Source organism: Suillus discolor (genome assembly GCF_016758755.1).
Source record: "Suillus discolor strain FC423 chromosome Unknown F5147scaffold_91, whole genome shotgun sequence".
NCBI lineage: Eukaryota > Fungi > Basidiomycota > Agaricomycetes > Boletales > Suillaceae > Suillus > Suillus discolor.
Genome location: NW_024541338.1, coordinates 16224 through 29034, shown reverse-complemented (window position 1 = coordinate 29034; position 12811 = coordinate 16224). Strand labels below are relative to the sequence as shown.

Below are 12811 nucleotides of genomic sequence, written 5' to 3'. Positions count from 1 at the left end.
AGATATTGGTGCACTGAGCCTAAACCTTACCAGCCAGACCGATCCGCATATTGAATGTGAGGACCAATTGGGCCCTTCCAGATGCTTGTGTACTGGGCCGATCCGCACCTGAATTTGTTATGTGCCGGGCCAGGTCTTGCATATTTGACCTATCCGCACACTGAATTGGTATCTACTGGGCCCAAAATAACCAGTTGGCCCATCCACTAACCCTTCCCAGTATTGTGATGGGCCCAGGAATAACTGGTCGGCTCACTTCCGATACTGTCAATAACCAGCTGGGCTCATCCGTAAGCTATTCCGATACGAGCTGAGCCCATTCACCAGCCATGCCTGATACTGTTATGGGCTCAAAATTTTCCTGTTGGCTCTTCCAACATCAAATTTCCTCAAGAATAAGTAGCTAGGCCCATCTGTACCCCCCTTCCGAGATATATAACTGGGCCCATGTACCTTGTGGCCCATTACAATTGTCCCATTCATCCTATGGCATCGACACTTGACCCACCCGCTAGCATGGGCGCTATTCCACACTGTGGGCCCATCCGTGCATAAGCACACATGGGCCCACATTGGATGGCCCGCCTAACTGGGTCGATTCTCAACCTTTGGCTGTCTGACTAAGTCGAAAATAAAGTTCTGAATTATGTGAAGGTGCTTACCGTGCACACCAATTTTGAGCAATGCAAGCAAGTAGACATTGTTTGGGGTAATTGGCGATGTATGGACCAAGGCCATACACGGCCCGTCGATAGTAACCATCAGCGCACTTGACAACCTCTGGTCTCTCCATTGCAGGACGAAAGGTCTCGAGGATGGCTTTCAACGATGTGTGAAAAATGTGTCGTTGGAAATCAGGAAATTCATCTGTCGTGTCATGATCACGCTCAGCTATCATAATTTATAAGTTTAGTAAGAAGTGTCTTGTACAGCCGAAATAAACATACTCTGTGGGATGCACAGAAAACCTACGAGGCTCACAGACTCCTTGTGAGCGCGACGGACATTGTTATGAAGGTTACCCATAGATATATAGAGTGGGTAGAAATCATTTTGGCCAGTTGCCACAGAGACCGTAGTTTTATCGCTACCGAGGATGATGGGAACAAGCATTGCACCATGACAGTCTGGATCTTTGGCCAGCGTGTTCTGTCAGATGGCCATGATCAGTACTACCGATAGACAACTATTCATGGACTCACAGATTGGCTCCAAGCCCAATTTTCAGTCATAAAGTCAGACCATACACGCTGACCTTGCTCTCCAAACACTTGTTGAGCCAAATAGTCAATGTTATCAGCGAACTCCAGGTTTGCAAGTTGATTTCTTACTAACTCGCGGGGGTCACGATACCACACCTTGTACTTGGTGTGCTTCCATGGGGTAACAGATGGACCAGGTGGCAAGTTCTCAGATGCAGCATGTCAGAGTATGAGAGATTGCCAAGGAACAGCACTTGAAGAGATGGCGTCAATGGTATGATGGACATGGCGGTCACTACTGAAAGGAGGACGGCCTTTGAACTCCTTGAAGGATCCTAAAACCTGCATGAGTTCATCAACTTGCTTCCCGGACATCTGATTCCACTGAAAAATAAAGTCCGTGAGCTCAAAGTGGCCACGCGATGTAAATGGCTCCCAGGTGTCATTGGTAGCCTGAGGATGATCTGGGACGGGAGGATGATCTCCATTCAAGAAGTTTCCCGCAGCATCACAAGGGGAACCATCGAGAATAGGGTGTGGGATATAGTAGGATCCCTTTAATGTATCATTGGGAGCATCCTGCCCAGTATCTGACCCACCATGAGTACTAGAGTGATCTTCTGCGAAAGCACACTGACGTGGACAAGCGGGTCATGGAGGCTGAATATGCACTGTGTTGCGGTGTTGTCGATATCCTGACATGGACTTGAACCCACGACGGCACTCTGCACCTGCCATGGGATCAGTACAGTAATACTTGCGAGGGCAAAATTCGGGTTCCGCCATATTCTGTAATACTCATTAGTACTTGCAGTAGAAGTGCAGCAAATTGATGGTTACACTATTTGCATGACAAACAAGGACCCTCAACAGACTTAAGTTAGCAGGAAAAACCCGATGTGTACAAAGTCTATTGCTAGGACTGGTATTCAACCGGGCACTGTCACTCTACACCGATAAAACTGAGTGATGGTCAAGACTTGCGAGTCAAACAAAGACAAGCGACCTGGTATACCAGACATCAGGGAATCGACCCGAAATTGATATGACCAGGTAGAGTTGACAGATGAACCCCATTATGTTATGTCTAGATTTAGAATTATACATTATTATCTTTGCACAACACATGTATGAAAAAATATATAACTATGCTAGGGACACATCATTTTGATATACATCTTGTAAGTATGCAGCATATGTATGAAAAATTATATAGCTATGCTAGGAGCATCTCATTGTGACATGCATCTTACAAGCATGCAACAAATATTTGAACTAATATATGACTATGCTAGGAAGATATCATTTTGACATGCATCTTGCAAGTATGTGACAAATATATGAAAAAATATATGTCTATGTCAGAGATATATCATTTTTGTATGCATTTTGTAAGTATGCAACATATGTATGAAAGAATACAAAGTTATGTGAGGGGTGTCTCATTTTGATATGTATCTTACAAGTCTGCAACAAATATTTGAAAGAGTATATTACTATGCTAGGGACATATCAGTTTGACATGCATCTTACAAACAGGTGACAAATACATGAAAGAATATATAGTTATACTAGGCATTGTGAAATCCACCCAAAATTGATATGACATTGGCAATCAAGACACATTATTACATGACATGTTGTAGCCTTACATATTATTATCATGGTGTCACAGATATGTGAAACAAGTGTGTATCTTAGAACGAGACAACACCGTGATAGTAACTGTGCCATCCATGCAGTATAACAGAGATACATAATTAGCATCAGGAAAACTACCGGTTGCTTTTTTGTACTTTATTTGTCACTTAATACACGAAAAGGGACGCATAAATAGATTGAAAGAAAAATGCAAGCCACTTAATTAAGCCCACTCATTGTCTGGATTTTCGCTTATTTCACACTTATTTCACTTAATTAAGCAGAAAAAGCGGCACAGGCATTTGATAGCAGGATACTAACAGGGATACATCTACATATTGTATTGAAGGACAGTGCGATTTCCAATATGGTGTCGACGCCATGTGCCAGTGCGCGCTCCACTTGAGCCCCTTTGAGGCTCCACTGTGACCGTCCTCATTCGAGTGCTCCTGCACTCGTTCAACGCCCATAGACCTCATCCATCATGTCTCTGACTTCAACAATGCTGTTGACTTCCTTTCAAATGGCTTAGTGCGAACTTGAAATGTGCGAGCATGAGTCTTTGACTCATCCATTAAATATGGTCGCACAAGCAGCTCAGAAGGGAGACTGCAATTTACAGTCCAGCTTGAGCGTGCTGGACTGAAAGAGAATGTGATGGTGAGGCAGGCAATGTCACTCTCCTGTGAGGAATCTAAACCTCGACAAATCTGTGATGAAGAGTGCTGATGCAGACAGGACTTTCCAGAGCGTGATATCACTGAGACTCTCAAAGTGCTGTTTGCAACAGAGAACAAATAGGAAAAGACAACGGAGAACGTAGTGTACAGGTCCATCTCTCACGATAGAAAATGTCCAAAGGTGAACGAACCACTTGTTATAATTCAAGGTGTGATTTTTATCAAGGCAAGCGAACCATGAAGATATGAAGGAAACAGTGAACTCGGTCCCCTTGACGTGGATACCCTATTGTAGACCACAACAAGCAAACAGTCAATTGTCTTATAATATCCAAAGTGCGAGACGTCAAAACGCATTGAACAAGCAGAAGCGATACAACCACCCTAACTAGAAAAGACTTCAACTATGATCACCCTGGTTCGCCACCATCACCACCTCCATAAGCACAATCTGCCACTCAACCGTGAGCATCGTCATCGCTGCCTGGTATAGAGCACTGTTTTGATTCTGGAATGCTATGAGAAAGGTCATTGTCAGTAGAGAACAGTATAAAACAGTAAGAACGAACGACGCACTCTGTAATGCTTCCTTGAAGGTGACATATGTGTTGATGTTGTCGAGTGGACTGAAAAACCCTAATTCTTCCTCGATCTCTGATTCTTCTGATATATCTGACTCGTCATCTCCTCCTGTTTCTGCTTTCTCAGATTTTTCTCTTAGGCAAGCACCCTATGATATTTGTGAGCAGTAGGTTGTAAATATGGAATTGTGGCAAACCTCTTTCGCTAGGATCTCGAGATATGCAGAATCTTCATCCCATACATCCTCTAAACACAGGTGTCAGGAGCCAGAACATGCAATAAGGCAATATACGCTTACCATCTTTGTCTCCCTCAAGATTGAGATATTTAGTTTCGTCCTCATCTTCATCATTGTCCCCTTTAACCAGCTGATCCTCCAACACCTTGCATTCTACAAAACCGCACCATCAGTCAGGTCATCAGTCATACTAACAATCTGCAACCCACTTGCAACAGCCTGAGGCAGCCCCTTGAAGATATTCAAAGCGCCGCCCACAATTCCAGGCCATCCATCTCTCAATCCCTCCGGAATCACGCCAGCCTCCATCTCCAACAACTTACACAGCGCCAAAATGCTCAGTTTCTTGTCGTGCACGCGTGGGAGCTTATTGTTGCTGTTGATTGCTGCGAACCAGCGCTCAAAAAATGTGCATGAGAATCCTGGCTTGTAGGCCTCCATGAAATGGAGCGTCGCAGAGGCATTGTAGAGGATGGTGTTGACCAGAATCTCGAGGTTGGCAAGGTGGAATGAGGCAGTCTCACCTTCATCGATGTGTTCTGCGGCGATGGTGATGATGTATTGAAGTTGCTGTAGAAGCAGGATAAGAAGATGTCTCAGGTGAGGATCACAAACACAAAGACTTACGTGGTCCACATGGCCATGCAAGTTAAGAAGCATTGACTCTGCCAGCTTGCATCCGTTAATCTTGTCATTATCACCCAGCTATGGGCTTGTCATAGCCGTGCGGTACATATCCAGCACTTTCGACCTGTAGTCAGGGTGTGCTTTCAGCACATCGGTACCATATGACATGAAGTTGTCCAGCGAGGGGAGCATTTCTGTAAATTGCCACCTCCATGAGTCACACAATCTAGAGAATACGCAGAAAGTAGTGGGCTGCACCATCAAGGAAATCAACAGCATCGCTCTTGAAGAGGTCATAAGTCAACTCGAACACCGGCCACATGTTTGGTGATATTGCATGAAGATGGAAGGTAAGGGCATCTACGAGGTCATACATATTATCAAACAGATCTATAAACACTATAATCAGTGATGCCCTTCATACAAAAATGATCAGACGCACCGATCAACTTATTCTCAAGGGTGAACCGGATGATGGGAATGATCACCTCCTGCACCTGCAACAGAATCTCTGGCAACAAGTCAATGCACGAAACCACCTACCCAGCTTTATCAGATGCATTGAACGAACATGATAGCGAGAGTACACGCACGGTCCCAATAGTTTTGGCGACCCCCATGGCGCCATATACTTTATCGTCATTGCCATCTGACACAAGTGATTCCACATTGATGCCGTCCGGGAGTGTTTCATTCTGCTGTGCCAGACCCTCTCTTGCAAGGCGTAAGTAAGACTCACACTACATACATGCCGTCAGCGTATTATAGTAGTGACTGGAGGACAAGGCGCTCGCCAGGCGTGCCATGAGCTGTGAAGCCACAGGCATAAGCTCATTTTGGAACCAGTCCACCATAGCTTCCATGCTGTGATTCAGGATATCGAGGTCCGTCTCATCGGAGAGCTTGAGAAGATCTGCAACAGCCACCATCGAGATAAATGAGTGCATCAGTGGGTTAGACACAAGACGTACCTTGCACGACCTTGCCTACTTGCGGAGAGATGGCATCCCTGACTAAAGAATTCAAGTTAGCTTGGACACAGCATAAGAGCAATAAATGATTTCCAATGCACCAGAATCATAGATGACAACCAGCTCAGTGATGGCCAACGCAGCTTGCACGCGTACCGGGAGTTCCTGATCATCCAGGGCCAATGCCACAGCACAGGAGTGGTTGTTCAAGTTCTATGCAGGATTGATGTTAGCACAAAAACAACACTTATAGTAGATATGTCTACCTCTTCGGTAGCCCATGTGATACCGGCCTTGGTCACTACACCAAGCACCTCACATGCCTGAACCGCATCAGCACAAGAAAGTTGACGGAGATAAATAGACATATGACACTCCGCAAGTATGGCTCCTGCAATGTGAACTTGGGCAGGACATACTGTACCATGAACTGCTCGATGCTTCCCTTGACATTGGGATGGCGGACAATAAAGGGGCCAAGGACTGACATCATTCAAGTCAGGGCGCCGAAGTGCTGAGCTGGTGTGGGATTGCTATATCGTATTCTTGTGAGTTAATGGATGTATTAGATGTAACAGGGATGCACGAGGGCAATACCGTGTTAATGAACTGGAGCATCGGGAGGAAGGACATTTTTGTGTGGTTGCTTGTGAGGGAGAGAAGGAACAAGGTGGCGCCACTTATGGGGGATGAGAAGTTCTTGTACTTGTCTTTGGCATGTGAGACACTGACACGGATAACAGGAGAGATCATGTAAACTCACCGACACTAGCATGGACATATTCTATGGGATCTGCCTCCCACATGGCTTGTTTGGACACATTGAAAGTGAGCTGGGGGAATGCAAAGTTAGCCACGAGGTTGTCGACATGGGGCTTCAGGAATATCCACGTCAACTTCAGCTTGATACTATGGATAAACACATCAGCATAATCTGAGGGATCGAAGGTCAATGTAATCCATTCTGTGAAAAACTGGAAGATTTGGTATTGGCATTTCTTGCCCAACCACGCCTGTCCTGAAACGTATAGCTCGACTTGGTGGAGGTACACCTTGAAGATTTTGGGAGCAAAGGCAGTCGCGAAGTTCTGTGCAAATACACCATACTCCTTCTGCATTGGTGACGGGAGCTGAGAGGGATTGCCGAAACTACGATGCTCTTAGAGACGCATAGAACATTCAAAGAAAATACACACCGATGGAAATACTATAGTGTAAATCTAAGACACATTGTATACCAATCAGTAGTTACTACTCAATGAGAATTCGATAAAAAAACTCACTGGGAATGGTAAGGACAAACTGAGAGTGGGACATGGCTGTGGTACCATTAGCGTCGCCCTAAGAAGCTTGAAAGACGATAACATACACATCCTAAGAATGGAACATGGCCGTGGCACCATCAGCGTTGCCTAAGAAGCTCCAAAGACAAGATACGCACTGACCGAGAGTGGTACATGGTAGCAGAACATGGCTGTGGCACCATCAGCGTTCCCTAAGGGCCTCAAAAGACAAGATGATCATGCACTGACGGAGAGTTGGACATAGCCATGGCACCATCGGCGTCATCTAAGGACCTCAAAAGACGAGATCACGCGCCGACTGAGAGTGGAACATGGCCATGGTACATCAGCATCACCCAAGGAATTTGAAAAGACAAGATCACACACTGACTTAGAACAGAACATGGCCATGGCACCATCCGAGTCAGCGATTCAGCATCGCCTAAGAGAAATGTGGCACAGAGAAACACTTTGCAACTTTTCAAATTAAAAGTCACATGATAGTAGTACAAACAAACACGCACACAAAAGCAACCAGTGATTTATCTGACGACTACTAATCTACCATCTTTCACACTGATCGTTGTTCTATCATAAGGACATACAATGAGTAGCTAAATGCCAGACCTACATGGACATATGAACTTGACTCAAAATTTGTTGAGAGAAATTGTAAGGTGCATGAACCAAGCAAAGTAAAGGTAACAGCAAAAAAGACAAAAAATCACTTGGCATCTACTACAGGAGTCACATCCTTCGTTCCCGGCCAGCAACCTTGTTTCTACTCCCCTTTCTGGTTGTTTTTTGTGGATGTGCTGCAGCACCAGCTTTCCCCTTCTTTCCTTTGGCTGGTGGCGTGACACAAGTTAAAGGAGTGATACGCACGTCGATGGTGCCCTTCATGACCAGGCAATAGACAGTCACTTGGTGATGAGACTTTCCTCGAATCTTGTCTGGCCATTCCTTCCACTCTGACATGGAAGGCCTTGCCTTTTGCTTGTTCGACTCTCAATCCTTATCTCTCAGTCATGCCCACCTTCTCAACACTCTTATTCGTGCTCCGCAATCCAACATGCAAGGCCTCACATTTTGCTCGTTCAACTCTCAATCCTTATCTCTCAGTCATGCTCACCTTCTCATTTGTTCTCTGCAATCCGACATGGAAGGCCTCACCTTTTGCTCATTCAACTCTCAATCCTTATCTCTCAGTCATGCTCACCTTCTTGGCCACCGTCACAAAACATACTGAGGGCTATCCTATTCTTGTACTGGATACTGAAGAGCTGAACTAGAGGCCCACGAAACATAAGAGACCAGCCTGCGATATTACACTGATTACTCGTGCTGATTTCATATTATGTTGTAAGGTCAGGCTATGCCTTTATTACATGGCCAGAACATAAGCACATTTCAAGGTGCATCACGGTATTTTTCTTCTTGGTGCTGGCACATCACTGCAGCCTGAGGCATGATGAGAATTGGTGTACGTATAATTATTGCCAAGACTCGGACATCTTCGGCTGTGGCATCCACGAGGTATGCAAAACATTTTACCTTATATACTGGGGTGTTGCGCTGACCGCTTTCTTGTCTCCCTTCCCTCCAGTTCATTTTGCATCATGTCACATCTGTCTGGGAACACATTTGATGATGAATCGGATGAAGAACCTTTCATCGAATCAGTTGCAATTCCAGGGCCAAACACATCAAAGGGAGACCTCGTAGAGGTATGCTCTAAATGCTCGACTACGATAATACCCATCTAACGAATCCTCTCTTGTGCTAGGCACTTAAGGCGCTGCAGGTTCAGGTTCAGAAGCTTGTCGAGGACAATCATACTCTTTGTGAGGAGAACAAAGTTCTGATCACTGAGAAGCCCAAACGAAAACGTCGTGCGGAAGCACCTGATGAACTTTTGGCCCATGAGCAAACAATAACGCTTTATGCTCGTAAATACGGCCTGACTGTTGAAATGTTCCCTAATCCCGACCTTCTCAGCAAGCCACGTCCTGAGAACCCAACTCCATTCAACAGCCAAGACCGGTACCTGACAGGAATGACACAAGAATCAGCGTTCTTGGACGAACTATTTCATCACTTCCCCGATCGCATACACAGCGCCATGGAAAGTTTGTATTTCAGTGATCTCGTAAGTATTCTATGTTTTGATATTACTAAATGTAACTGACAATTCATCTGAAGGTAATGAAATCCATTTCTGAGGCTCGCTCGTCAGAGATCAATAAGCTGTGTAGTGTCGCTGGTGATATATTTGGCCTTCCAGGGATGTACTTCGCCAATACCAACTACCGCAGAGCTGATGTCATGGAAATATGGGACATGCTTGGAGTGTCAGCGACGAATCCAAAGTACAAGACTTTTCCACTGGTATTGTTTCTTGGAATGCAGGAAGACTCGTCCTTGAAGACTGTGTTCGGAAACTGGGAGCTTTTGGCTAAGGTAGGCTTTTTGGCTGTGTATTTTTGCAGACTACGTGACGATGCACCTCTAAATAGGATCTGAAGGCTGCACTACGTGGTGTCACTTCACTTCATCAAGAGACAAGCGGCAGACCAAAGACAAATGCACGCAAATGGAACTTCGAGCAGGTCACACCAGGGTCCATTGCATGGGCCGCCATTATTGTGAGTCATCCACCCTACATCGAGTGACGGTATTGCTAAGCTAATATCGCAGGCAATCTTTCTGCTGTCGCCTGACACAGAATTTCAGAAGTCTGGCTTAGGAAAGTCATCCGGTATCAACTACAAAGATCTATTCGACCACTATAAGAAGCTCTTGCTCACAAAGTGGGATAGCCATCACATCCAGACTATCGTTCAAAACATCAACCGCGAAGTTTTCGGCTCTGCAAAGTCTTCTGCCTCTGGCCCGGCTGGTCAGGAAGGTCACTCCAGCAAAATCATTCGCGCCATGAATGCGCTGGACATGGATAGTGATAGTGAATCAGATGTACCTACGCCATCTTCTACAGCACAAGCCACCACTGCCTCTCGGTCTGATGTTATCGAGGTGGCACAGCCTCCAGAACATTTTGTCACCCCACCTCTCAGTGCTGCTTCTACTCTCAGTACTGCTTCCACCCTCAGCACCGCTTCCAGAAAGCACACCAAAGTACCTGTAACGATGGGCCTAGAAGCCACTAATGCTGTAGTCATGGTGCAGGATTCAGATGTGGGACCTGGTCCAGAACAACCAACTCGGGGTAGAGGAAAGACGAGGGCAAAGAAGCTTGCAGCTCCAGGTGTTCGTTGTGGTACTCGCGCTCGCTATGGATAGATATATTAATGGTCACACTTCATGTTGTACTGCCTGCTGTTGCTTTTAAATTTGATTTCATTGTAGTTTGCACTTGTGCGCTCAATTAAATTGGACGTGAAAATGATAAAATATTAAGCAAGCAGCATTCTAATAAATTTCCCACATTTCATTATTAATCATATCTGCTATTAGAAAATTTGTTCTAAGTCTCTTCGTTTCATTCTCTCTTCACTCTGCCATTATGTCATTTAATATCGCCACTCTTTCAATCTCAGAATCTGTCTTTTTTGAACTCATAGTATATTATGTGCTTGGAATCATTCTGGTGAGTCTGATTCAATCTGGTGTCATCATTGTGTTTCATTGACAGGCAAGACCAGACATTTGTCGGTTCTCTACCGACAATTTTCTGTTCGCGCTTTGCGACACCTTTGGCATGGGCTTCCAAAGTGGGTTGTTCATTGGTAGGTCGTCAACAGATATTAGTCCACGAGTCGTGTGCTAAAAAATTGACCAGGGCAACATCCTCATTGATATTCTCAACATTCATGGTGTTCTGGCCGATGCTCGTCGTATTAGTCTAAGTGCAATGGTGAGCGTGTTGACATGGCACTGCCAAGGTTCTGATGGTTCTAACTTTTTTCAGCATGACTTCAGTCCAAAGGTGCATTTAAAATGACCTATTCATCAATGCAATACAGCCAGACAAAGCTTCGTGACGCACGATAGCAACAACTGGCGAATGGACACCACTCTCATTGCTTACCTCCAATCTCACTCTGCCTGCATCACCGGGTTGGCTGTATCTCCAGATCGTGCGTTCTTTGTTTCATGTTCAGATGACATGTCTGTTAAAGTACGGGATACAGCACGGCTGGAACGCAGTGCGACAATTCAGAGTAAACCTCATAGCCAGCATCATGTGCCTGTCAAGAGCGTATGCATTGTTTTGCTAGTGCAGCGGAAGACTTGTGAGTGGCTTGTTGACCTTGCATCCTCTCGCATTGATGTCTTTTTCATGATTCTGGTATACAGGAGACGCATATGAGTGACTACGGTAAAAAAGATAATAAGATGACTAATATTATAAAATACAAATACAAAAAAAAATGATTGAACAACATTGTAAGGGGGACTATTTTTATTACAATTGTTGGTGGCATCATTGGAACCGGTTGCAATGCTCACTGCGGCTGAGTGGTGCAAACAGTCCATTATGATGACTAAGATTGATTGCAATGGGTTGCAATGACCATTACAAGACACCCTCTATTATTAGAAGCCATTTCAAGCGGAGGTTTGTATTTGAACATTTCAATGCTTTGTAATCCATTGAAAGCTGAATTAGGAAGTTCCGACACTGGAAGTCCTTTGGAGGACAGGACATCCAAAGGTCTGAAAGTTAGGATGTCTGAAGGTCTGGAGATCTGAAGGCCAGGATATCTGTCATATCCCGCATTCTGGACCCGGACCTATCACATACATCATTTCCGGACTTCCGGATCCGGCCAACTTCTATCTATCGTCCGGATTCGACCCACGTCTATCTTCTGTGCCTTATCCCTTTGTATGTTCCTTCTCCAGTTAGACTATACTCATTTTCCATACCTTGTTTCATTTCCGCCTTTATTTTCCTATGTTCTCATCTCCGTCTTCATTTACTATTTTCCGATAGACTAGTGTTTGAATTTTCTATACACTCCGTCCACAGCCTCACATAGCTTCGGACTGCGCAGACTGATTCTCTGTTAAGTCCTCAGTAGTATATAAACCCTGTAGAATCTTTGTACTTCCTCAGTTTGAATATTATCTTAGACTCTGCTCATTCCCTTCTCCGTCGGACTTGAGTTTCTCCTCTTGTCGTCCTCCGCTAGTCTGAGGATTGACTCCTATAGACTTCTCACTTCCGCCTCTACCTCTGGTAGTCCTCCACTGTTTCCTTTCTAGTTCAGACATTATCCAGATTAGTCTTATACCTCGTTCCCGAACGTCCGCTGGAATTCCCACGCATCGGACATCGGACTCTGGACTCGTCTGACAACCTTCAGACATTGTCCAACAGCCCTCAGAAGTTAGGGGCACGTACTTGGGTAAGGGGCGCAGCGCACGAGCTGAAGCCAAGCCCTTCGGATCCGACCCTTGAGCATGTTCTTAACAATATCCAGAGAACTGAAAAAGCAGACAGGAGAAGAAGAGCTACTACAGACAAGGTCCAGAGTAGAAACAGAGAGAGATAGAGTACACTGAAGTGCCTAAGCATGGACAGAGATGGATGGGAGGAATCCAGAGGATCAGAAATCTGGCC

General features: G+C 45.1%; 4 protein-coding genes across 4 annotated transcripts; 2 read left to right on the top strand and 2 right to left on the bottom strand.

Moving 5' to 3' along the window:
- Nucleotides 1-658: 658 nt before the first annotated feature.
- Nucleotides 659-1739, bottom strand: F5147DRAFT_585931 (uncharacterized protein; the record flags this gene model as incomplete). The annotated part of the gene is made up of 4 exons (XM_041431898.1): nt 659-819; nt 948-1149; nt 1203-1409; nt 1452-1739. Coding segments are annotated over 4 exons (858 nt in total), but the record flags the coding sequence as incomplete, so codon positions are not given.
- Nucleotides 1740-3923: 2184 nt separating this feature from the next.
- Nucleotides 3924-8202, bottom strand: F5147DRAFT_822532 (armadillo-type protein; the record flags this gene model as incomplete). The annotated part of the gene is made up of 19 exons (XM_041443737.1): nt 3924-4039; nt 4100-4253; nt 4302-4351; nt 4404-4496; nt 4553-4913; nt 4971-5048; nt 5088-5164; nt 5229-5360; nt 5413-5467; nt 5564-5619; nt 5719-5883; nt 5942-5983; nt 6043-6154; nt 6208-6264; nt 6366-6424; nt 6705-7100; nt 7138-7161; nt 7830-7851; nt 8110-8202. The coding sequence occupies 19 exons, from the start codon at nt 8200-8202 to the stop codon at nt 3924-3926; spliced, it is 2142 nt and encodes a 713-aa protein (XP_041286807.1).
- Nucleotides 8203-8843: 641 nt separating this feature from the next.
- Nucleotides 8844-10524, top strand: F5147DRAFT_779676 (uncharacterized protein; the record flags this gene model as incomplete). The annotated part of the gene is made up of 5 exons (XM_041442328.1): nt 8844-8951; nt 9011-9373; nt 9427-9684; nt 9741-9869; nt 9922-10524. The coding sequence occupies 5 exons, from the start codon at nt 8844-8846 to the stop codon at nt 10522-10524; spliced, it is 1461 nt and encodes a 486-aa protein (XP_041286806.1).
- A 661-nt stretch (nt 10525-11185) lies between these two features.
- Nucleotides 11186-11365, top strand: F5147DRAFT_531006 (uncharacterized protein; the record flags this gene model as incomplete). The annotated part of the gene is made up of 1 exon (XM_041430079.1): nt 11186-11365. A coding segment is annotated over one exon (180 nt), but the record flags the coding sequence as incomplete, so codon positions are not given.
- Between the last annotated feature and the right edge of the window lie 1446 nt (nt 11366-12811).